Source organism: Lathyrus oleraceus, chromosome 5, assembly GCF_024323335.1.
Source record: "Lathyrus oleraceus cultivar Zhongwan6 chromosome 5, CAAS_Psat_ZW6_1.0, whole genome shotgun sequence".
In the NCBI taxonomy this organism is placed as follows: domain Eukaryota; kingdom Viridiplantae; phylum Streptophyta; class Magnoliopsida; order Fabales; family Fabaceae; genus Lathyrus; species Lathyrus oleraceus.
In genome coordinates, this window is record NC_066583.1 from 19,340,620 (window position 1) to 19,367,549 (window position 26,930).

Sequence of the window (26,930 nt, forward strand, 5' to 3'; positions counted from 1 at the left end):
GTTGATCTTCAAATAAAAAAGGTGGTTGAGGTCTGTTTTGCTAGGGTCGCACGATGGACGACAATTGTACTTGTTAAAAAAGTACAATAAGGGTAACCTTATATTTGAAGTATTGTATGTGATGTTAAGGTTATTAAAAATGATGCTTATAACTAGTTCACGTAGAGGGATGAGAAACTCTGTATTTGTCATTTCTAAGTGAATAATCATCTTTTCTTTTTCAACCCTACAAATGAGGTATTTATAGAGACCCATTGGGTCTGGATCCTTAGACCCAAGAATGATTATTCTCTCACTTCCTTTAAGAGTCGGACATATGAAAATCATTTCTCTCTTATAATCATGGTGGATGTCGTTTTCCTCCTTGAATAACTCATCTATCATGTTGGCGTATAAGATCACATCATTATCCATATTCATTTGACAATTAAAAATCACACTCGATAATCCAAATCCAATCAGGACGCCTTATAATAAATCATGGACGATTTAAACGCTACATTAATACTCGCTCGACATTTCTTTAGGTGGTTATGGTATTCACCCATCCATAATCTAATTTGTATTGCTTCCTCTAAACCCTCTTCTTTTAGGCTTGAGAGGCTTATCTCAAGTACATGACCGAATACAATGATGCAAAGAGAGTGCCTTCATAGTCGAGTTTTAATTAGAACAAAGATCTTTTCAAAGATACATAGTCTATATTTACTAGCTAAAAAACAATTAAATTAAAGTTAACTCAATAGTGTGTACCCAAAAAGAAAGTTTTTGAAAGGGGATAGGGAGACAAATGGATTGATTGAGTTTAGAGCATTAGAAAACAAAGCATGGCGTTGGCGTCAATATGGACAGTTGAGTTTCGTTTGCTTTCCGTTCACGTAAGTATCTATCTTCAAACTCACTCTCTTCTCTTACCTTTCAATTTCACACAATGTATCATTCTTCATTCAACCCTAAAAACTTGAACAAAATTGTAGCCTTGTTCCCCCTCTTCCACCACCAGAACAACAAGAATCCATCGCTTTCGCATCACAAATGGGATTCCCAGAGAAGTTCTTACACGCACTCAACAACTCAAACAACACTGTATCACTTCCGTCTCCCAATTTCATCATCAGCTTGTTACTTCCATCCCAATGCCGCAGTTTTTGGTAGGGTTTCGTTTTTCACGCTCAATTTGTTATAATCGGTGTTAATTTGTTGTTGGAATTGAGATTAGGGTTTGGGGTTTTTAGTGTTTGTTGTTTTGTAGGTGAATCGAAACATTGGGAGCAATTTACCGATTTGGGTCTGTGTTGCTGTTGTGGTTTTGGTTGCGTCTTTGAGGAGGGTTTTTTCCAGGAAAAAAGAACGTCCTGGTTCTGTAGCTGATCTTGTTCGACGTGGTCAATTGAGATCGGATAGAAGAGGCATGTATGTATGATCTCAATCCATACTCAGTCATTGCTTTTCACTTCAACTCGATGTTGTTTATTATCCTATCAGTCTTCCCAATGCTATATATAAACCAATTTAGATAAGTGTTTGTTTAGATTGAAGGTTAGTTAGCATAATCTCTGTGTGCCACGATGGTTTTATCAAAAGCCACAATTTAGTGTATGTTTGGTTTCACGTTTGGAGCACTCATAGTTGATTCTGGATGTGTAGAACTGATTTTAACATGTTTGGTTGCTCTCGAGTAGGATTTGTAGCTTTTGAGTTGAAATTTTATGTTCAACTCACTTTTGCAGCAATTTATACAAACATAAATCACTTTACTTTCAACTCATTTTTAACCCGAATCAAATTTTGCAGAATCAATTCACTTAAAATCAATTTTAGTCTCTCAACAAAATTATGGTGCAACCATGATTTTGCCTAACTCACCAATAATCCAAACATGTAGTTAATGCTATTTGAGTCGCGAGGCCAACCTTATCCCTAGTGAGTGACTTCTACACAACTCACCTTGTGCGTGTTTCGATTCACTTTTTTAAGAGGCAAAAGCGATTCTAGATGCATCATATTCTTGATGTATTTTCAAATGGAATTCTTTTTTCCTGGCTAAGACTTGGATTATAACTTGATAGAAGATGTATTTTCAAATAGAATTGTTTTTGCCTGGCTAAAACTTGGATTATAACTTGTTTTCAACTTTTGTCTTTAGATGTGATTTTCATCTTTGAATTTATTGTTGAGCTCACTTTTCCGTATATATATTTATATATAAGTTACTTCACATTCAACTCATTTTTAACAAAAAATTATTTATTCGAAATCATTTTTTACCACTACAGAAATATACATAGGTTTATAATAATAATAATATATATTACTTGGTGGCAAGAACTTATTGAGTTTTACCTTCCTTTTATTACATTGCTTTGTGTGCGTGTTTTTCAGATCCAGGGATCTCAAATATGAAGATCCATTTGATAATCCCTTGGTCAAAGTCAGCAAAAGCAAGTCAAGTGTAGAGATGTGTGGAAAGGTTTACCGCTTAGCCCCCGTCACACTTACTCAAGAGGAACAAACGGTTCACCAGAGAAGGAGATCGCGTGCGTATCAGTGGAAGCGTCCCACAGTTTTCCTTAAGGAAGGAGACTCAGTTCCTCCGGATGTTGATCCCGATACAATCAGGTGGATTCCTGCAAATCATCCCTTTGTAACCACTTCTACAGATATTGGTGAGGACTTTGCACACAAAAATGTCAATCAAAAGCATGGAGTTCCTTTTCGTATTCAAGCTGAGCACGAGGCCCTGCAGAAAAAGCTTGAAGCCCTACAAAATGTAAGTTTTAGCAAAATAAGGAATTTCAACAGTCCTATGCTTGATATGGTTTTAGAATTTGTTATGCAAATGCCATGTCTTTATCCCATCTTCTAAAGATTTAGGGGTTTGGCTTTTTCTTTCAAGCTGATCTCACTGAGTTCCTGTTTTCGAAATTCGACACTGATTCAACGAATGCAGCTTTCTCTTATTATCTGTGAAGTACAGACATTGGACACAACACGGACACGTCAACACTGGACTTCTTTACCACTCATCTTTTGTATTATTTATTCTGCAGGAAGAGGAACTCAATAAAGTAGTGATAAATCCTACAAATGCTAAAGAATTGGAGAGACCATTCAATTCCCATGCCAAATCAAATGATCATGCAGAGAAGAGCTCTTTAAACAATCAGATGAAAGATCCCCCCTTCTCCAAGTTAGAAAATGGCCCAAATCACTTTGAAAGTGAGCCATCATCAGGCGAAGACCAAAAATCTTAAACTTTGAATTTTCACTTAGTAGGCTATAAATTTCAATAACAGTAGAAATATAGATTTCAATATGCTAAACATTTTTGTACTATTATCGTCGAGCATTAGAACTATCTGATTGTATACTGAAAAGTGAGGACTGTAAATATAATTCTATTGCTGTTTAGCAAGTGATGCTGTTACTCTTATGATTCTGGAATCTGATTTTTGGCCAACAGTTTGACAGACAAACACCCAAAAGAAAAAAAACCACAAGTTACATTTAAATATTAAAAGAAATCACAGATTTACAATAAGAATGCATGATAAAAAGAATCAGTTTACACTGTATTTAAAAGTGCAACTAAATCTATGGAACTACTGTATAAGAATCAGTTTAAAGTATTAAATGATATGATAAAAAGAATGTATTGAGACAAGTCAATGTAAATCTGAAATGAATTTAAATGTTTCTTTATGTGAAAATGATATTAGCTTGACTTTGATATGACCATTATCCTTTATGAAAAGAAAAAAAACAAGATAGGATTCTTTGTTAGAAAGGAGTGACACTAAGAATTCCATTTGAAATTGAAATGTTTAAAATTTGTTTGTGACTAACTTGTCTGCCCATTTTTGGCATTTAGAAGCTTCATTCTGTTGCATTTTGTAACTTTTAGTAAGAAAGATGTCGCTATGATGAAAAAGTGTTGTATGAGGTCAAACTTTAACTATTAATAATGTCCTCGTCTTTAAGTAATAGGTTTTAGATTATCCACGTTCTTACAATTACGTTACTGTCTCACTTGTTAAGACGTCGATGATAACTATACTTCTTTTGCATAAACTATATTAATTTTTTAAGTTGAAGAAAATCATAATGGATCATAAAATTCTTTAAAAACATTTAACTTCCGCATTCCAATATTGAATTTGAACTTAGAATTTATGATAAAATTAAAAGAAATGTTTTATTATCTCACCTAAATGTTGATAAGTTGTGGACTATTAGTATCGACTCAACAACAACACAAAGAATGAACATAAATTAGTTTTCAGCATTAATATTATTTTTACACTATCAATTAATAACTATCCTATATTCTGCCAAATCTTAAAAAATTTAAAATACTTATATAATATAATAAAATAATATATTTTTATTATTTTATTAGATGACACTGTAAGACCATCACTATTAAATCATATTAAAAAACTTTAAGCCTCAGTCATTTTAAAATTGAAGAGGAAATAGAAACTTCACTTATCACTATCATATGGAAGCTTTCCTAGAAGCCGCCCATTTAGAATTAAAAATTAAAAATCCTGCATGTGAATACCAGCAATATCCTAAAACTTGGGATAAATTAGATTAAAAGGAAGTAAAGTTACACTTTATTGACAAGGAATGATTATCCTATAAGTGTAAGGAGACAAGAGTTAGTGTAAAGAAATGGTTATTATCCCTCAAACGCATTTATAAGAAAAGTAGAAGTTGATAAAAAGAAAGGGAAAGCAAAAGTAAAGGATAAAAAAACGAAATTGAGGTTGTGATTAAACTTAGAGGGAAGTAGCCGCCTCCATGATTTTTTAAAGGCATGTTATGCCGCCTCTGGGGCAGTGTTACTCACTGGCTAGTGCCCAATGGCCACTAAGCACCTTCAAGCCAACCCAACCAATAGTTTTGTGATTGATTTTAATTATGAAGATTAAGTTTTGGAATAGAATTCAAAAAGAGAGACGATCTCACACCAATTTTGAGTAGGATCTTTAGAGTTTGTTATTCTAAAAAGGTAGGGGGATTCATTATTTGATTATAAGGTTCTCTATGTTGAATTATAATTTCTTGTGTTGAAGCAGGTTGTTCAACAGGAACAAGGAAGTGACGGATCATCTAGTGTGTTGAGTTGTGTTAGTGTGTCGAAGTGTCGAAGCATGTTGCTTCACACAGGATTTTGACTTTGGCCTATTTTAGTAGTGTTAGCTATTTTGAACTTTTATAGTTTTGGATTTTGCCTTGAGGTCCAAGTTAACTTAAATCTATAAATAGAGGGAGTAACCCTTATTTTTGTAATGTAATGAATAGAACATTCATAACATTGTATTCACAGTATTTTGCAGTTGCAAAGTGAATAAGAAGTTTTCCACAGTTTGTGGACCGAGAAAAACTATGCAGAATTTAATTCTTCTTTTCCTTACCGTTCTTTATTTCTTTCTTTCTTCATTGTTCTTTCTTTTCATTGCTATTATGTGGGTGATAACAATCTTATTCATCAAGATTGATTAAAATTCTCCATAGATTTTGGAGGATTTCCAACATCTGGTATCAAGAGCTCCGGTTAATCGATTCGTGGGAAGAAAATCACCATGGCAACGAATCATCCAAATGGACACTTTCCAGCAAATCTTCCGATTCTCAAGAACAACAATTATGAGAATTGGTGCAAGAAAAAAAGTTATGTTTTGTTATCAAGATCTTTGGGATCTTGTGAAGAAAGGAGTAACAACGCTTGCAGAAGCCACGACAGATCAAGAAAAGGCTACACATAAAGAATTAAAGAAGAAAGATTATAAAACTCTCTTTATAATTCATCAATGTGTTGATGCAGATAACTTTGAAAAGGTTAGTGATGCAGAGTCAGCGAAAGTAGCATGGGAAATTCTGGAGAAATCGTTTGGAGGCGCGGAGAAGGTGAAAGAGGTGGGGTTACAAACTCACAAAAGAACGTATGAATTGCTTCAGATGGAAGACAATGAAAGTATAACTGATTTCTTCACCAAGGTTACGAAACTGGTGAATCAAATGAAGGTATGTGGAGAAGTGTTGACATCAAGATCTGTTGTTGGCAAGATATTGAGGTCATTGACTCCAAAGTTCGACCAAGTGGTAGTAGCCATAGAAGAGTCAAAAGATTTGTCAAAACTGACAAAGGAATTCAAGGGATACTTGAATCTCATGAACAAAGAATGGATGAAAGAGTTGTAGGAAATTCGAAAAGTGACATGGCTTTGCAGGCTCAATCAACAAAAGAAAGAAAAGGAAAAGGAAGCTAGAATGGCAAAAAAAGTCAGAGGAGGCCACAATAATTCGACTGGTCGAAATCAGCAAGAAGAAAACTGGTCGAATAAGAGAAAATCCTGGAACCAAGGCAACCAAAGAGATGGTGTTGTAGGTAGATGAAGCGGTGGTGGTCAAAAGCCAGACAAGAGTCACATTCAGTGTTACAATTGTCAGAAGTATGGTCACTATTCTAGTGATTGTCCAGAAAAGCAGAAGAATCAAGAAACTTATGCAAAACTAGCGAAACATGAAGAAGAAGAGACATTGTTGATGGTTACAACAAGAGATGGAGAGAGATTCAAGGACCAGTGGTACTTGGACTCAGGATGCTCATCACACATGTCTGGAAGAAAAGATTGGTTTGTCAACATAAAGTCCTCAATGAAGAACATGGTGAAATTTGAAGATTACAATACTCTAGCAACTGAAAGTGTTGGTGATGTTCTGATTATGAGGAAAGATGGCAAGATGTCAATAATTTCAAATCTGTTGTACATACCAAGCATGAAGAGTAATTTTCTCAACATAGGGCAGTTAGTCGAAAAGAATTACAAGGTGTCGATCGAAGACAAGATGATGAGAGTTCTCGACTCAAATGAAAGGTTGATCTTGAAGGCTCCAATGTCTCAGAATAGAACCTCTAAGATTGAACTAAATGTAATGGAGCATAAGTGCCTTGCAACATCAGCCAGCAGAGATGAATGAATATGGCATTATAGACTTGGTCATCTCAATTTCAGAGACATCATAGATTTGAAGAGAAGAAATATGGTTTCAGGATTACCAGAAATCGACATTCCAAACGAAATGTGTGCAGGCGAAGCAACATAAGAACAACTTGAGTAATGATGCAGGAAGTAGTTCGAAGGCAATTCTTGAAGTCATATACTATGATGTATGTGGTCCTCTCCAGGTAGATTCGATTGGAGGTAACAAATATTTTGTTACATTCATAGATGATTTCAGTTGAAAACTGTGGTCTTACCTGATCCAGAAGAAAATTGAAGTGATTGAGGTATTTGCCAAGTTTAAATCTATGGTCAAAAGACAGAGCGGTCGAAAGATCAAGATTTTGAGGACTGATGGTGGTGGAGAATATGTGTCGAAAGACTTCGATGCATTATGTGTGAAAGAAAGGATTATGCATGAGATGGTGCCACCCTACACTCCACAGCAGAATGGAGTCGTAGAAAGAAAGAATATAACCATTATGAATATGGTTAGAAGTAGGTTAAAAGGCAAGCATCTACCCAAAGAATTATGGGGAGAAGCTGTGTCGACTTTGACATATATCCTGAACAGATGTATGACGAAGAAGCTAGAAGGAATCACGCCAGAAGAATGTTGGTCTGGTGTCAAGCCTAGCTTGAGTCATCTAAGGGTGTTTGGATCTATAACGCATAGACATGTGCCATATCAGTTGAGAAGAAAATTTGATGACAATTCGAGTCAGATGATCCTGATAGGTTATCATTCGACTGAAGGATACAAGTTGTTCGACCCAGAGAATAAGCAAGTAGTGATCAGCAGGGACGTGATCATAGATGAGCTTAAGGAGTGGGATTGGATTGAGAATGTCAAGAAAGATTTAGTGAGAATCTTTTGTGATGAACCAACTACTGAAGTCGAAAGAGAAGTTCGATAGGAAGAAGTCAGAGGTGAAGCAGGCCCAAGAAGACCTCAGAGAACAAGACACATGCTTGAAAGATTGCAATAATGTGTGATTATATCAGATGATGTGGTCAATGAAGAAGGTGAGCTGGTACATTATGCTTTCGACATAGATGTCGAACATGTCAATGCAGCTGAGGCATTGAAAGATTCGAAGTGGATGAAAGCAATGGACGAAGAGCCGAAGTCAATCGAAATCAACAACACTTGGTCACTTGTCGAATTGCCCCAAGGCAAGAAGGCAATCAATGTGAAGTGGGTATACAAGGTGAAGTTGAATCCCAAAGGAGAAGTGACTCGACACAAGGCGAGACTTGTGGCGAAAGGATTTCTTCAGAAAGAAGGAATCGACTTCGATGAAGTTTTTGCACCAGTTGCTTGGAGTTCGAGAAAGGAACCAGTAGTGGCATTATCATCGTGCGAAGCAGAATACATAACTGATTCTCTTTGTGCATGTCAAGCAACTTGGATGGTGAATCTGGTCGAAGAGATAACAGCGAAGAGTCATGGAGAAATTACCATGAAGATCGACATCATGTCAACGATCAATTTGACAAAGAATTCGATAGCACATGGTCGAAGAAAGCACATCAAAATGAGGTTCCATTATCTTCAAGAGCAGGTAGGAGATGGGACGATGAATATGGAACACTGCGGAACTGAGAATCAGATTCCAGACATCATGACGAAGGGAATGCAGGTCGAAGTGTTCAGAAGACTAAGAGCTATGATAAATGTAGATAGCTTTGACACAATGAATTATGTGGTGTATTGAATTGTAATTCCTTGTGTTGAAGCAGGTTGCTCGAAAGGAACAAGGAAGTGTCGAACCACCTAGTGTGTTGAGTTGTGTTAGTGTGTCGAAGTATGTTGCTTCACACATGATTTTGACTTAGGCATATTTTAGTAGTGTTATCTATTTTGGGTTTTTATAGTTTTGGGCTTTGGCTTGAGGTCCAAGTTAACCTAAATCTATAAATAGAGGGAGTAACCCTTATTTTTGTAATGAAGTGAATAGAACATTCATAACATTGTATTCACAGTATTTTGCAGTTGCAAAGTGAATAAGAAGTTTTCCATAGTTTGTGGACAGAGAGAAACTCTGCAGAATTTAATTCTTCTTCTCCTTCCCCGTTCTTTATTTCTTTATTTCTCCATTATTCTTTCTTTTCATTACTATTGTGTGGGTGATAACAATCTTGTTCATCAAGATTGATTGAAATTCTCCACAGATTTTGGGGAATTTCCAACAGCCTCAACTTGAGGTTAGGATAGAAGTTTAGCATCACATACTCAACAATGAGTCATGAAACGGTTTAAATGATAGATTTAAATACTCTGACAAAACTATTAATGAGAAGTTAATGGCAATAATTATATGATTACCATATTGAGACAGAAAGAAAAAATCATTAAATAACTATAAATGATAATTAAAAAAAGAGAGGAGAAATTAGAGTATATATGTAACACACATAAGAGACAAAGAATTAATCAATTCACAATTCACTTATATTGAGACTTTAGTGATTTTACAATTAGTATAATTAAGGCTTAATATATGTTTTAAGTCCCTTAACTTAATTTAATGTTCCGCTTTAGTCTTATGACAAAAAAATGTCAAGTTCTGGTGACTAGCGTGACAGCAAGACAATTGATAAAAATCTAAGTCAACATATGTAATTAAAAACTGATACATGTTAGAGACCAATTAGTACTACTTTTTATATAATTTTATTGGTCCCTTTTACCAATTTTTGATGTAATTACACACTTTTATTCTCACTATTTGGTATAAATGCAATTAGGTTTAATTGATGTTGTTTTGAGTAGTTATTTCACATATTTGTTAGTTTTGTAGAATTTTTGGACAAGAGAGCTTCAGAATGCATAATCATAATTTGGAAGAAGTGTTGAATGCAATTTGGAGGCCTATTTTTGAAGATTAACATTTGGAAGAATCTTTGGATGAAGCTTGCAAGGCAAGGAAGCTGAAGTAGCTTCAGTTCGCGCCACGATCGCCCTTCGCGCCGCGAACCTTGCGAATCCAGCAAGCTGTTTTGGGTAAGTGTGTTGTTTTCAGTGCCAGCTGTATTTGACAAATTTGTATCTGTTTTAGGGGGCTTTTCAATTTTAAATGAAAATGAGCATTTTAGGAAAGGTCAACCCTTTAAGAAAACAGAATGGAAAATGTTCATTCATTCATTGATAGTTTGATATTTTGTAAGAGAAAAACAGAGTTCTTACCATTGCCTTTTGCTTTCCAAAATGATGATGAGGAGCTAAACCCCATTTTGTCAAGATTGGAGGTAGTAGCTATTCCTATTTGTTTATGTATTTCATTTGACTCTTATATATGATAAAAGATTGTTGATGTATTGAATGATATTTTTGCCCTAAGTTGAATATTAGATTTGAGTAGTTGTTGAAAGAGATTATTTAAGTCTCGACATAAAATATATTTTCAAGTAGTGAATAAGTTGTAGAAATAGATTTATTCACTACACTTCTTTTGTATCAACTATTAAAGATTGCTATATTGATAGTTAGGTGGAGAAATCATCTGAAGATTAATATAGTGATTATCACAATATCATTTAGACATAAATGATATTGAGAGGATACTTGAACATCATCAATAATCTTGAATCTATATAGTTGTCATAAGGAATCATAAGCAATTTGAATAGTGAACTCCAATCTTGCCAAGCCTCTTACATTTGATTAAAACTATTTTATTATTTTAGTGACATTTTACTCAAAAGATAACTTTTCAAACAAAACAACTTGGTTACTTTCTAAACTTATAACAATTTGGATTATAGAATGACGGTAATAACAACCAATCTCTGTGGATACGATATTAAAATATTTGCCGAAAATATACTTTTCAACAAATTGGCGCCATTGCCGGGGATTGGTGTTCGATATTACAAGCATTGCAATAATTCATTGTTCTAAGTTTTGTACTTACTATCACTCTTGTGTTTCACTTGGTTTGTTAGTTTTGTAGATTCTAGTGCATGCGAGGAAAAGCTACCGAGGAGCAATTTCAATTCGATCCCGAAATTGAAAGAACACTTCGAAGGCTCAATAGCAAAACACGAAGAAGAAGGAAACTAGCCGAAGAGAGGAACCGGAGAGAAGAAGCATCTACTTCCGCACTTGTTCAAATCGAAGAAGTGGTTGTAGAGGCTTGTGAAGGAAACATGGCGGATGACACTCCTACCAAAATGTCCGCTAATAGTCCAAGAAGGAATGCTCAATTTGCTCGTGGAGGAAGGAATACGGAGATGAAGACCGGAATCCTCCAACTTCTCTATGCAAATCCATTCACCAGAATGGACCATGAAGATCCGTATACCCATCTCATCAAATTCTATGAGATTGCGGGTTCTACGGGAATTGATGAAACAGGTGAAGACGCATTATTCAAGAGGATGTTCCCACACTCCTTAGTGGCAAAGGCAAAAGAGTGGTACCTTGATCAAGCACCAAGAGTGATGACGGATTGGAATTTGCTAGAAGAAAAGTTCTTAGAAAGATATTTCCCTCAATCCCTATTCATGGAAGCCAAAATGGCTATTGCGGTATTCACTTAAGGAAGCAACGAGTCTCTAAATGAGGCTTGGGAACGATTCAAGTCAATGTTGAGAAAATGCAAGGGCCATGGTTTTGATGAGCTCACTCAAATCCATATTTTTCTAAATGGGCTCCAATCAACTCACAAAACACTTTTGGATGCTACCGCGGGTGGCTCTCTTATGTCAAAGAATGCGGAAGAAGCTAAAGTCATTATTGACCGGATGGCACTCAATGATCGTCAAAGTCAACATAACCGTAGTCCTTCACAACGTAAGCTGGGAGTTCTTGAGTTAAATACCAATGATGCCATTCTTGCTCAAAACAAGCTACTTTCTCAACAAGTGGAGTTGCTTACTCAACAAATGGCCAAGCTTCCACAACAAATGAAGGAAATTCAAGGGTCTCAAGTTCGACATCAAGTAGCATGTTGGGAATTATGTCAAGGAGATCATCCAACCGGTTTTTGTCATCCATTAGAGGAAGTGAGTTATGTGAACAATCAAAATCAAGGCTATCAAAGGCAACCTCCACCCAAAAACAACTCATATCAAAGGAACAATCAAGGTTATCAACCATCAAGGTTCAACAACCAAAATTTTCAGCAGCAAAGTCCTTATCAACACCCAAATTCTCAAGAACAACAATCGCAAGAAGGAAATTTAAAGCTAGAAGACACTCTCCAACAATTCATGCAAGCCTCCATGGTAAATCAGAAGAGCAACGAGGAAGCAATCAAGAATTTGGAAAACCAAGTAGGTCAATTGCGAAACAATTGTCGGAACAAACTGCGGGATCTTCCTTCTCCGCTAACACTCAAACTAATCCAAAGGAGCATTGTAAAGCAATTTTTACTAGAAGCGGTAGAAAGTTGACAAGTGGAAAAGTGAGGAGATTACAGTAGAGAATGAGATGGGTGTTGTATATGAAAATGAGGGTGTGGATTATGAAAAGGAGAAAGTGGCAGAAACTGTTCAGTTCGCGTCGCGAAAAAAGCAGAACCAACAATTGATAGCAGAATAGCAGTGTGAAGCGGAAATGAAGAAGGAAATCGAACCGAGAAAGAAGAAAAAAAAAGAGATAAAGGAGTGAATGTCATTCCAGTTCAACATCTACCCTATCCGCACGCACCATCAAAGAAGGATAATGCTAGACACTATGCACGATTTATGGACATATTCAAACAACTTCAAATAAATATTCCATTTACCGATGCATTAGAGCAAATGCCACGGTATGCAAAGTTCATGAAGGATATTCTCACAAAGAAAAGGAGACATGTGGAAGACGAGACAATCTTGCTTGATGCACGTTGTAGTGCCGTAATTCAAAAAACTCTCCCAAGGAAGGAATCCGATCCGGGCCGAGTCGTTTTACCGGTAACCATTGGAGGCACCTACATTGGTAATGGTTTGATTGACTTGGGATCTAGCATCAATTTAATCCCCTTATCCATTGTTAAAAGATTGGTAAATATTGAGATCAAATCTACAAGGATGACTTTACAACTAGCCGATAAGTCTACCACTTCACCATATGGAGTTGCTCAAGACATGTTAGTAAAGGTGGACAAATTCTTGTTTTCGGTAGATTTTGTGATAGTAGACATGGATGAGGATCGTGATGTTCCTCTAATTCTTGGAAGACCATTCATGAAAATAGCCCGAATGATGATTGACATTGATGATGGACTAATGAAAGTAAGGGTGCAAGATGAAGAGGTAGCCTTCAATCTTTTTGAAGCCAAAAAGCATCCTAATGACAAGCATGATTCTTTCCGAATCGATGCAACCGAAGAGGAAATAGTGGAGGTCGCAAACCAAGTTCATATTTCTAATCCTCTAGAAAGATCTCTTATCGGAGCCTACAATGTGTTGACCGAAAATGAAGGAAAAGAGATTGAAGCAATGTTGCATGAATTAGAGTCTTGTGGAGAGCTTGTTTATCATGAAGAGACAAACGAAGGCTTGGATATGACGAAGAAAGTGGAAGAGCCAAAACTAGAGCCACACTTGAAGTATGTGTTCCTTGGTGATGATTGTACTAAACCGGTGATCATTAGCAATACCTTGTCCACAAAAGAGGAGAATCAATTGATACGAGTGCTGAAAAAGAAGGAAGTTGTCGAACTATTGGAGGCCGGGATGATTTGTCCTATCTCCGATAGTGAATGGGTGAGTCTGGTGCAAGTAGTTCCGAAAAAGGGTGGTATTGGATTTTATCGAAGGTTCATCAAGAACCTCTTGAAGACAACAAAGCCCTTGAGTAAGTTGCTCAACAAAGCCGAATTGTGAAGAGAATCATTGAACCGTCGAGCTCAAAACGACGTTAAACAAAGCGCTTGTTGGGAAGCAACCCAACGTTGTAAGTCTGCATTTTATATTTTGTCAATTCTGATTGTTATGATATTCTGTTGTGTTAATTTTTGTGAAACTTGAGTTCTGTCCACTGCCAATAAAACTTTACAGAAATTCCTTCAGTTCGCCCCATGATCATCTTTCGCCCTGCGATCATCTTTCGCCCCGCGAACTGAATGGAAAGCTTCAGTTCGCGCCGCGAACAAAGTTCGCCCAGCGAACTGAGCGTGGCAGAACTACTTAAGTTCTGTTTAGGTTATTTTCTAATTTACTCTTATTTTCACAAAACAACAGCTTTTCTTCAACAACCCCACTTCCAAAACTTCCAAAACTCAAAAATTTCCCTCTCCATCTCCCAAATCCCAACTTGTTAACAAAGAACCAATTCAACTTCAACAAGGTATCAGGAGGTGGTGCGACCCATGACGATGAGATGGAGGACGTCCTTGGATCTGTTGGTGGCGGCCAAGAGGAGGAAGATTGAGGAGTTTGTGAATTTTAGAGTTTGTTTTTATTTTGAGTTTTCTTTGTATTATTATTGCTTTTGTAAAATTTTGATTGTACTTTTGGGTGGCTCTAGTTCACCAAAACTTTGGTTTGTTAGTTTGTTTTGTTAATTGCATGAGTACTCTGTGAGATTTAAGTGTGTTACAATGAATTTGGATTACCAACATTTTTTTTGTTTAATTGTTCTTACTCTTAAGTCAAGCTTAAAGCAACCAAGAAATGTTCACAAAGAAAGAAGCATATGACACTTCGAGTGGTGATGATAAGAATTAGTGTCGGCATTTCAAGGTACACTTTATCGCTTTCTAGACTTAACATGAGTAGTTTGATGGTGTGTGCAAATTCCATATCATAAATTCATTGAAATACATGTCATTTTTGAATCAAAATAGGACTTAACCAATTGTGAGGAGGCTTTCCATTGTACACTAAAATGCGGGAAACCGAGCATTATTTCAACTCATTCTTATCATACTAAATCATGCATCAAGCTATTTTCGTGTGAAAATATTGGAAATGATAGATGCATTGTTTGTTGAGAAAAACCACTTGACCAAAAAGTTTTGAATCAACGAACCTTGTGAGGAGTAATCCTTAGTTAACCCCCTTTGAGCTTACTTTAGGATTCATTTGATTGATAAGTGTAAAATCAATTGAAAATTTTATGAATAAATGAATCCTAATTTCTTTCGTGTCAATTGAACCCTCAAACCGAGTTGTTTGCAAATTTTGCCTTTTGCTTATGTCTAAGTAGGGAGCATTATTGAATAAATTTGGTTTTGGAATCTAAAGTTGGGGAGAGTAAAGTAAAAAGAGTTGATTAGAAACTTGGAAAAGTGAGTTTTTATGAAAGAGTGAAAATATGAAAAGAAACAAGAAAAAGAAATCACCCTTGAAACCATAGAGCAAAGAAAAAGAAAAGATATAAAAAAAAAACAAAGAAAAGGCTCATGGTTGTGTGGATGTAAAAAGAAAAAGAAAATAAAAAGACGGGGATCAAAGAAATGGAAATTGTGTAGAGTTGAATGTATGGGAATGCTCCCTTATGATAGGCAACTTTGTTGAATTCTCTTAATCATATCCTTTCTTGTAACCCAAGCCACATTACAACCCTTAAAAGACCTCTTGATTCTCATTTTTCACATGATTTGGTATTTGTTTTGATGACCGTATGATTTGAGTTGTTGTTGATTTAATTGCTTGGATGAGTGAAAGTAAACCTTCATGTTATTCATCATTATTATGATGTGTGTGTAAGTTTGATTCAATTTTGACATATATGGCTTTGAATTCCTTGGTATGATTTTTGCTCCCAACCATTGCTCTTATTCATGTTTTGTCTAGCATTGAGATAAGTGGATTGAGAAAGTGCCATACACTTTTGAACCATTTGAATGTCCTTGGTTAATCCTTGTTTCAATCTTTTGTGTCATTGCTTTGGTTGTGTTGGTGGAAATTTTTGTTTAGGGACAAACAAAATGCTAAGTTGGGGAGAGTTGTTAGGGACCAATTAGTACTACTTTTTATATAATTTTATTGGTCCCTTTTACCAATTTTTGATGTAATTACACACTTTTATTCTCACTATTTGGTATAAATGCAATTAGGTTTAATTGATGTTGTTTTGAGTAGTTATATCACATATTTGTTAGTTTTGTAGAATTTTTGGACAAGAGAGCTTCGGAATGCATAATCATAATTTGGAAGAAGTGTTGAATGCAATTTGGAGGCCTATTTTTGAAGATTAACATTTGGAAGAATCTTTGGATGAAGCTTGCAAGGCAAGGAAGCTGAAGTAGCTTCAGTTCGCGCCGCGAACCTTGCGAATCCAGCAAGCTGTTTTGGCTAAGTGTGCTGTTTTCAGTGCCAGCTGTGTTTGACAAATTTGTATATGTTTTAGGGGGCTTTTCAGTTTTAGATGAAAATGAGCATTTTAGGAAAGGTCAACCCTTTAAGAAAACAGAATGGAAAATGTTCATTCATTCATTGATAGTTTGACATTTTGTAAGAGAAAAAGAGAGTTCTTACCATTGCCTTTTGCTTTCCAAAATGATGATGAGGAGCTAAACCCCATTTTGTCAAGATTGGAGGTAGTAGCTATTCCTATTTGTTTATGTATTTCATTTGACTCTTATATATGATAAAAGATTGTTGATGTATTGAATGATATTTTTTCCCTAAGTTGAATATTAGATTTGAGTAGTTGTTGAAAGAGATTATTTAAGTCTTGACATAAAATATATTTTCAAGTAGTGAATAAGTTGTAGAAATAGATTTATTCACTACTCTTCTTTTGTATCAACCATTAAAGATTGCTATATTGATAGTTAGGTGGAGAAATCATCTAAAGATTAATATAGTGATTATCACAATATCATTTAGACATAAATGATATTGAGAGGATACTTGAACATCATCAATAATCTTGAATCTATATAGTTGTCATAAGGAATCATAAGCAATTTGAATAGTGAACTCCAATCTTGCCAAGCCTCTTACATTTGATTAAAACTATTTTATTGTTTTAGTGACATTTTACTCAAAAGATAACTTTTCAAACAAAACAAATTGGTTACTTTCTAAACTTATAACAATTTGGATTATAGAATGGTGGTAATAACAACCAATTTATGTGGATACGAAAAATATTTGCCGAAAATATACTTTTCAACAATACACTATTTAAACTGCGAGGTTTTCTTGAAAACAAAACCCATGCAATTTAAAAACTGTATCAGGTTTTAATTAAATATGCTGACACAGAATTGTACCAATGATCTTTCTGTCACGCCTCACCACCAGAATTTAACATTTTTTTGGGTAAAAAATTGACGGAAAAAACTAAATAAGATAACGAAAGTGAAGTTAAAAGACTAACTTGTAACATTTTTTAGTTAAGAGATTAAAACATAACATTAAATTATGTTAATAGACTTGATGACTAATTATAGTTATAATTAAATTCAATGTACTTTCTGCAAGTACATTTGACAACCACTGCGGAGCCTTAAGTTCAATATTAATATTTTTACCTCCTCTACGATGCCATTTGACTATGGAAAGACAATCATGTTGTGACGGAGTCACAAAACTATATTTACATGAAGAAATCATCGTCGGATAGAAACTCCTTCGATTTCGATGTCGAACTGTTACGAATTTCTAAAATATTCATTTAGAAAATTATATTTTATAAGTGGTCAAAATATAGTTCATGTACATATTTGGTATTAAGGAAATAGAAGAACTAATCGTTTAATTGTTTGTCCAAAGTCTTTGATTTGACATTTTTTAATGTTTTGATTATTATAATTATCGATTAAAATTGACAAAAAAATAAAAATATACATTCAAGGAATTTAAATTTGTAACCTTTGAACCATTCCAACCTATGTTATACCTCTTGAATGCTGAAATATATATACACTGTCAGTTAAAAAGTTTTACACTGTCAATACTGTAGCGGGGTAATCGTTACCATTAGAGAGAGAGAGAGAGAGAGAGAGAGAGAGAGAGAGAGAGAGATTAATTGTTATACACTGTCAGTGTAAAAAGTTTTACACTGTCAATACTGTAGCGGGGTAATCGTTACCATTAGAGATATTGACTAAATCCAAGGTAAATCATACAAGTCGAGTCGCCACCGCACTTCTATTTATCCAAAGGAATGGTTAGAAAGCGAACAAAAACCTAAAAGTTTTATCAAATCAAAAACTAGTAAAAAAGTCAGAGATCTGGGTAAGGGGGTTGGTTATGCAATGGGAAGGTGTTAGGCACCCAAAACATCCTAGGTACTCCTAGGGAGCCCTTTTCACATTTGTTGTAAGGTTGGTATTTTGTGAAAATTTATTTGTGCAAACATGATTGAAGAGATGAGAAGAGAATATACAAGTTTTTTACATTTGTGTTTGGATGGATAAACCCATTGCCTACGTACCATCTTAAAAAAGATTAGGATGAAAACCTCGTAGTTCAGGGTAAAAATCTCAAAACAAGTTGGTGAATTGATTGGTCCAAAAGCCTTAAGGTCTTTTGTTATCCAAGGGAGAAAACTCAACCCAAAACCACAAATCCACCATGTGAGGATAGCTTCAACATGCTAGTGAGGGGTTAACCCTATAATAAGCATGGAAGACTCATTGTCCATCACTAAGGATAAAGGTGAGCATTACATCTACCTCAAGGATAACTCAAACCTAATAGCTAAAGGTTGTGAACAATTTGATTAAGAAGGTGGCCATTGAAACCACAAAAAGACATTTGAATGGGTTGTATTTACCAATGAAAAGTATGTACAAAAATGGTCAAAGTTGACTTAGAAGTTCAATTCAAATAAGTATTAAGAAAAGAAAGTTTGAAAATCAAAAGCATAAGGCTTAGGTTTCTAATGTTGAAAACAATTGTTAAATGTTTGCACAAAAGTTTTGGCTTGGGTTAGAGTGGAGAGAAGAAGAAGAATGGCTAATGTCCTAAACATACAAGAGATAAGGGACAAGAAGCAAAACCACAAATGGAGTTCCTCTCTTGAGATCATATTGATGATCCAAGTAGCTCCCATCCTTTGGAATAAGCAATCACATAAGCATAAACTCAAGCAATCAACAATCAAATGAACTCTTGGAAGATCCCTCTCTCTTAGAAGCTCGTGGCAATGGTTCCTCAATTTGGCTCAATGTAGGAATCCCTAGCACAAAAACACACACATCAAAAGGTTCTATTAACAATCAAAGAATGGACAAGAGGGAGTTTAGAATATAGTCCTTTCAATGTTCATCTTCAAACTTTAAGCATTCTAAAGGCATGAGGCCTAGTTGCTCTTTGACATTTAAGCACTCTAAAGGCATGAGGCCTAGTTGCTCTTCAAACTCCACTAGCTTGGGTAAAGTCCTAAAGTCTAAGTCCATTTTGTCCAATTCTTTGCACTTGGTTCACAACAAACAGACAAACACAAACACAAAAGATATATACACAATTATGTGCTCAAGTGAGCAAAGAGCAAATGGCATTAACATAAACATGTGCTCCAATGAGCAAAGGAAAAAGCAAATGAATAATATGTACAAGAATGATAAATTGCATAAATGTAAAGTGCAAAAAGTAAATGTTAATGGTTAATAGTTAATGTTTGTAGTTAGTGTGCCATAAGGCAAATTTAGCGCTATGTTAAGCAATCGTAATTGGACTTATGTAGAAGTCACAACTATCTGAGACCGGTCAATAATAATGTAGGCAACAACATAAGTTAGAAGTCTTGATTAGTGAACCAAGTTCCAACAACTTGCCATGCCAAAAGAAAAGAGAATTGATCTTGTATTGGTTTAAGTCCTTTGCATGATTTAGGAAACAACCTATCCTTAATGCAAAGCCATTCACTTGATCAATTGATCAAGATGAATTAGATTTGAATCAAGGAAGGTTAAGTCTCCCCAATCAATGCTAACTTATCAACCTCTAACTCATTGATTAAAAAGAAGAAAGAAGAAGAAGATGAACAATGGAAATTGGAAAAGGAAAGAATAAGGTGCATTAAATGAAATAAAATGTACCAATCAACAAGTGTTGACCAATGACATTGAGGATCATGGTCAAACAATCAAAAACAAAAGTGAGATGAAGATTGGAAGTCAATAAATGAACACAATATTTTTGGCATTTTTTAATATTTAAAATAAACTTGAATTAAAATAATAAAGAAAGGTCAAACTTCAAAATCACTTCAAATCAACCTTGAAAGGTCCAAGTGATTTATCCCAAGTTCAACAAGGTCAAACAAAGTTTGACAAAAAATTTCAGCATTTTTAAAAGTCAGAAACTATTTTTAATCAATTAAAAATGAATAAAAATAACCTAATTGAATTAAAATCTCAAATAAATCTCAACTCAATTAATAAATTGATGAGAATATTTTTTATAGATCCATCATCATTCAAATAGGTTGAGAAAATAGTTTTGTATTTTTTGAATATTGAAAACTATTTAAAATGAATTAAAAATAACCAGAAAAGAGAAAATTCATGAAAAATATCAAATGATGAAATAAAAAACATTAAAAATTATTTTTAGAAACTAGAATTTAAATTGAGAAGAATGCAATTGGTCCCATATTTTTTGGATTAAAAATAAAGAAGTTATGAATTTTTGAAATTAAAGGAAATAAAAGAAATAAAATCAGAAATTAAAAAAGGAGAAAAAACCAGGAGCGTCTGATCAAGCCTCATTAATTGACGTGGCTGATCAAACGCTCCACATGCGCGCGCTCATGGTGGTCTCCTGTCAAACGCGTCACACAAGGCATTATTAAAAGTCATAAGATCCAAAGGCTGGGATACAAACTGGAGATCAGATCCAAGGGCTCACAATTGATCTGGCAAAGAGACGGTGGCCAGCGCCACCGTCTTCTCCGGTGAAACTCAAAAATTGCAGAAATTCAAATGTTCACCAAAACGGGCGATCTAGGTACCGTTCGAGAGAGGAAGTGATGTACATCACTCCTGTACCACTCACTTCCACTCTAGATTCCTATAAATGGAGAAATCAGAGATGGAAGCATGATGGTGTTCATCATGAACTTGCTTGATTTCAAAAATTAAACGCACAGCAATGATGCCTCTATAGAGAGGACTTCAGACAACACAATATCCAGTTCAATAGGTCAAGGAATAAGGGGTTTCGAAGAAAAAACCAGTTGAAGTAAACCTTTAAATTATGAAGATCTGAGCTCCTTTCTTTGGTTCTTTTGGCAAAACAGAAGTTCAATGGATCATATGATGAAGGTCTAGGAACTTTAGATCTAAAGATTCAACCAGATTCAGTTGAATTTTAGATCTGAAAAATTGAAGAAAATGTGAACTAGTTCCTTTAGGTGTGGCTAGGTTTTGATTTCTGCAGCATTTCAGATTGATTAAGGGTCTGATTTAAAGTGACCAAGCATGTCTATTTATAGATGGAATTGGCTGAGCAAGTGAAAATTCTCGTGTGCATGGCAAGTGGATAATCTTTGCATGGGCTTGCATGATCATGTAGAAGGCCCAAATTCAATTGCATTTGCATGCTGATGACCAAACAACTTAAAATGGACGTGTAGATGCAATTGATTTGGAGTGTGCAATGAGTTTCAAACAAGTTTCCATAATTGAGCTTAAAACTTCACCTCTTCGAAAGTGCCACTTAGAAAATCCAAACATAAGCATATGGGTAATGGTTGGAAAGGTCTTGACATAAGGAACAAATGTTATGTTGGACCAAAACTCATTTGGAGTGTGTAAGTTTATGAAAACAGGCCATGAAGTTCATAGTGCAAAACATGCCTTTGAGAATTTTGCCAAACTGGTCCAACTTCAAGCCCTTCTGGTTTGATGATGCAAGCCCCAAATGGGAAACCTCCAACATCAAAGTTGTAGATCATTTCAAGACAACCAAAATGGACTTAAAGTTTGCATAATTTGGATTTTTGATGAAGGAGTTATGGGCACTTGAAGTTGGACTTTTTTGCCTTTCAATGCATTTGGTCCAAAGTGACCTATAATGTTTTGCATTATCACATGTATTTCCTTTGAGATTATGAAATTTTGTTCAATATAACATTTGAAGTAGACATCTTAAGATTTCCAATGCATTTGATCCCACCTCCAAAGCATAAAATATGAATGAGTTATGTTCTTGGGAAAGTGACCCAAAATTAGGGTTTTAGTCAAAATGACCTATAATGTCTTGGAATGGGAGATGACCTTCCAAGCTTCAAATCAATTTTTGATGAACATGAAAGTTGTTCATATTGTCCTTAAGAACATTTTTTTCTTTTGGTATCATCTCCATTTGACCAACACATAAAAAGTTAGGTCTCAGTGCACTTCAAAATAGTCAGATGAATTGACTGATCAACTTCTCAAGTCCACAACTCATATCTTGATGAATTGATGATTGAGGACACTCAAATAAGTTAAAATATGCATGAAATGATGAATTAGAGAACTTCCCTTGATTATATTTGACCAAGGGCTGAGGTTGCTTCACTAGCAAGGCATTGGTACACAGATGAATTAGGGTTTCCTTGAGAAACAAAACCTCAAACCCTTTGACTTGCTTTGATCAAAATGATGAATTGAGATACTAGGGAGGCATATTTGATGGATGAGAGCTTTGGGAACCATTACCATGCTTGCTTTCATCCTCTCTTGACCATATCTTTGCACAAAGGATCTCCTTGAAGCTCTTGATCTTGTGATTGCTCAAGCTACAAACAAAAGATGTTAGTGACATATTTTTGTGCTTTTGGTTAGTGAATAAATATGAGAAAAGCAATAATATACAATTCAAGCATACTTGGTGATCTCAAACCACTCACAAGAGGTCCCACCCAAAGGCAAGGGGAACCAAGATGCTTATGATCCTTGAGGCTTTGCAAATGCAACGTTATGATGCCATGAGGGATCTTAGGGTCAAAATTGGGGTCCTACAGATGCCCCTATTTAAGGTCATTCTAGGCGGAGAAGTGAAGGTTAAAATCTTCGTCTCGACGAGGTAGAATGGGCTTAAATATTATCAGAGAGACGAATTTTGGTCCCTAAGAGACCTCATGATGCAAATGTATGTATGCAAAAGGTAATACTCTGTGGAGATATGTGTCCACAAAGAAAGAAAAGAAATCAGGAGAAACTGATAATCCATATGAGTAGTACGCTCAACGGGACAGAGACTCTGAGGACTCTTATGGGGATAAGAAAAGGAATAAGATGCGTGAGCAGGTCACGACTCAAAGCTTGGGGAGCAGAAATCAATGGAAAGACTCGAGCTGACTCAAAGGCGCATGTATTGGGGAATATGCCAATACAACAAAAGTTATTCATAACGGATACTTCGGATAAAAATCCGGGCTCAGGCTGGGAGAATCCACTAAGGGACTTCGCTGGGGAAGACCAGAACAAAAAACTCCTCTGAGGAAGCAACATGATGAGGTATTACCAGTTACTGGGTAATAAGCTCAAAGAGACATATGATCTGAACACCGGTATAAGAGTGAGAGAACAACATGCTCGGGAAGAATGAATATCTAAGACCGGTATAAGGGTGAGAGATATCAAACATCCGAAATCATCTGAGGAAGACCTAAAAAAGGTATACTTCAGCTCGGGAAAATATGACTCCGCAGGGGACAAAAGTCATAATAGGGAGCAGGGAGGAAGGAACACCGGGGATACCGGTTACTGGGCATATAATAGGTGACCAACCAAAGCGTGAATTGGGGAATATTCCCAAGACACTCATCATCCAAAAGAGGGCTAAAAGCAAACTCGATTATAGGATGGACATTCAATTCCAAAAAAGGAATACGAATCTTACTCGACTGGGGAAGAACAAAAGGCTTCGACCAAAGAGTGCATGAGATATATTATCTATTAACGTCTGAACGTAGATAATATACTCGCATGGAAGATTATCCACAACCGGTTACTGGGTTAATAAAGGATAAATCGACCGACAAAGAAAGGCATCGGGATACCGAAACTAGGTATATAATGATGACCAATCCAAGGGAGAAACAATTGTTACCAACAACAAAGGGTAGACGAGAGATGACTTACTGGGGATGAATTGCTTGATCAGAGCAATTATCCAAAATATGAGGGAATATCAACACCAAATATTGGATAATGATAACCGTCAAGGAGGGGATTACATCTACCGGGTACTGGGTAGAAAACCACGGAAAAGTAACCGTCATCGGTTAGGATGAGCAAAAGGTTAACTCTGCAAGGGGATAAAATGGGGTTTACAACTACCGGTATGAAGGTAGAGAATCACAAAAATAGATAGGACTTATAACCACCGGTATTAGGGTAGAAGGCCACAGACTCCGCCGGGGATAAGATGAATAATTACTGGTTACTGAGCAATCATTCATTTACACCACAGGGGAGTGCAAGAAGCAGCCAAAAGAGGCCAATGCTGAAACAAAACTTGTCCCTATGAGGATATAACTCAATGAGGAACTCCATCCCAATATATGTGTTGGGAGGAAATAGAAGCAACCATCATCCACGAGGGTATAACTCAGTGGGGAATATGGAAGGAAAGATGAACGCTTTCTGCTTATGGGCTGACCCTATATGGAGAGATCAACCACCAACATCTGCTTGGGGAAACATGAATACCCCTAAACAACAGATAATCAAACAAAGATATATGTCAAACAAATGCGACATGAATGTTATCAATATGCGCATATGTATGGTTTATGTATGATGAATGCTGACAAACAGACATATCTAACACAAACAAGTCCAACGAACAAGTACACAAACATCCGGTACTACATCTCAAGAGAGAAAGCCAGGCCCACAATGATCTCCGCAGGGGAATGAGCCTCAGTCCCTCCAACCGGGGCAAGGATCATCATACAAATGAAATCCGCCATGGAAGCACTCTACTGGGGAAATTATCAGAGGGGGGATCAGGGAACTCCGTGGGGAACAACCACCAAATCAGAAGTTTCCAAGGGTCATCAAACATTGTCCCAAATAATGAGGTCACCTCTGCTGAGGAGGAAGAATCACTATTCTGCTGAAAGAAAGAGGACTGAATAGACTTTCCCAACACTCCGCTAGGGGAAGAAACCACAAAAGGCTCAGGAGGAAGAGGACACCAACATGCCAGGAATATGAACAACTGCCTTACCCTGTCAAGAATCTTACCATCCTTGGGAGAGCACTGAAGACATCCTCAGTATCCCCTCATCATTGTGAATGTTCACTTTGTTTAAAAACAAAATATGAAAGATTTAGTTAAAACAATGATATTTTTCAATTAAAACATGCAAAACATTTGTTAACATGGAAACAAATAAGAGTGCAAATAATTGGATAAAGGCTCAAATTTATTTGATGGAATGGTAGTCTGCAAATGACAAGACTCCATAGATTTTTTCAAATTTGAAATTGGTGATATATATATTGAAAAAGGGCTACATTGAACATAATGACCATTTCTCCACCAATTCGGAATCCGATGTATTTGGAGCTTTGGTTGATGATGAATGAGCGAGAACCTCTGACGGATGACAGTTGGAGGACAAAGTCTTGTCAGGATGCAATTACTTGCCAAAATCCCTATTTTTTGCCTAGATTGCCCCAGGGGGAGGTACTCAATCTAGCGGGATACATATATTCATTTTTTTATGTCTCTAACTTTTGCCTGGATCGCCTTTTCGGGTTTTCAATCCACCAAGACGCTCATTTTTGCCTAAGTCGCCCTTTCGGGTTTTCAACTTAGCGAGCTATTCTGTTTTTATCTAGGCAAAGTATTTCTTGACTGCATCTGAATTCACAGGACGAGTGAAATCCTCCCCATCCATAGTTGTAAGTATCAATGCACCGCCTGAAAAGGCTCTCTTAACAACATATGGGCCTTCATAGTTTGGAGTCCACTTGCCCCTGGAATCGGCCGCGAAAGACAAGACTTTCTTGAGCACAAGGTCACCTTCTCGGAACACACGAGGCTTGACCTTCTTATCAAAGGCTTTCTTCATCCTTTGTTGATATAACTGACCATGGCACATGGCAGTCAATCTCTTTTCTTCTATCAAATTCAACTGGTCATAACGACTCTGAACCCATTCAGCATCAGTCAACTTGGCTTCCATCAAGACTCTCATCGACGGGATCTCCACCTCTACTGGGAGCACAACCTCCATGCCGTAAACAAGAGAAAAAGGGGTTGCCCCTGTTGAAGTGCGGGCAGATGTACGATATCCATGTAAAGCAAATGGCAACATCTCATGCCAATCTTTATACGTGACAACCATCTTTTGGATAATTTTCTTGATATTCTTATTAGCAGCTTCAACAGCCCCATTCATTTTGGGTCTGTAAGGAGAAGAATTATGATGCACAATCTTGAACTCGCTACACATCTCTTTCATCATTTTGTTGTTCAAGTTAGATCCATTATCAATAATGATCTTATCTTGCACACCATATCGGCATATGAGCTGATTCTTGATAAACTTCACAACCACCTGCCTGGTCACATTTGCGTATGATGCCGCTTCAACCCACTTAGTGAAGTAATCAATTGCTACGAGAATAAATCTGTGTCCATTGGACGCTTTCGGCTCTATCATGCCAATCATGTCGATTCCCCACATGGAGAAGGGCCATGGTGATGAAATCACATTTAGAAGTGTAGGAGGAATATGAATCTTATCCGCATAAATCTGACACTTGTGACATTTCTTCACATATTTGCAACAGTCAGACTCCATTGTCAGCCAATAGTAGCCTGCTCTCAACATCTTTCTAGCCATGGCATGTCCATTGGAATGAGTACCAAATGAACCCTCATGGACCTCAGTCATCAACAGGTCTGCTTCGTGTCTATCCACGCATCTGAGCAACACCATGTCAAAATTTCTCTTGTAAAGTACCTCACCATTGAGGTAGAAACTTCCTGATAATCTCCTCAGAGTCTTCCTATATTTCACAGATGCTCCAGGCGGGTAAATCTGGCTCTGAAGGAAACACTTGATGTCAT

General features: G+C 36.2%; 1 protein-coding gene across 1 annotated transcript; it reads left to right on the forward strand.

The window, feature by feature from the left end:
* Positions 1 to 644: 644 nt before the first annotated feature.
* On the forward strand, positions 645 to 3,433 carry LOC127084829 (protein MULTIPLE CHLOROPLAST DIVISION SITE 1). Its single transcript, XM_051025347.1, has 5 exons — positions 645 to 878; positions 978 to 1,151; positions 1,253 to 1,413; positions 2,383 to 2,770; positions 3,051 to 3,433. The coding sequence occupies exons 1-5, from the start codon at positions 828 to 830 to the stop codon at positions 3,252 to 3,254; spliced, it is 978 nt and encodes a 325-aa protein (XP_050881304.1). The 5' UTR covers positions 645 to 827; the 3' UTR covers positions 3,255 to 3,433.
* The last annotated feature ends 23,497 nt before the right edge of the window (positions 3,434 to 26,930 follow it).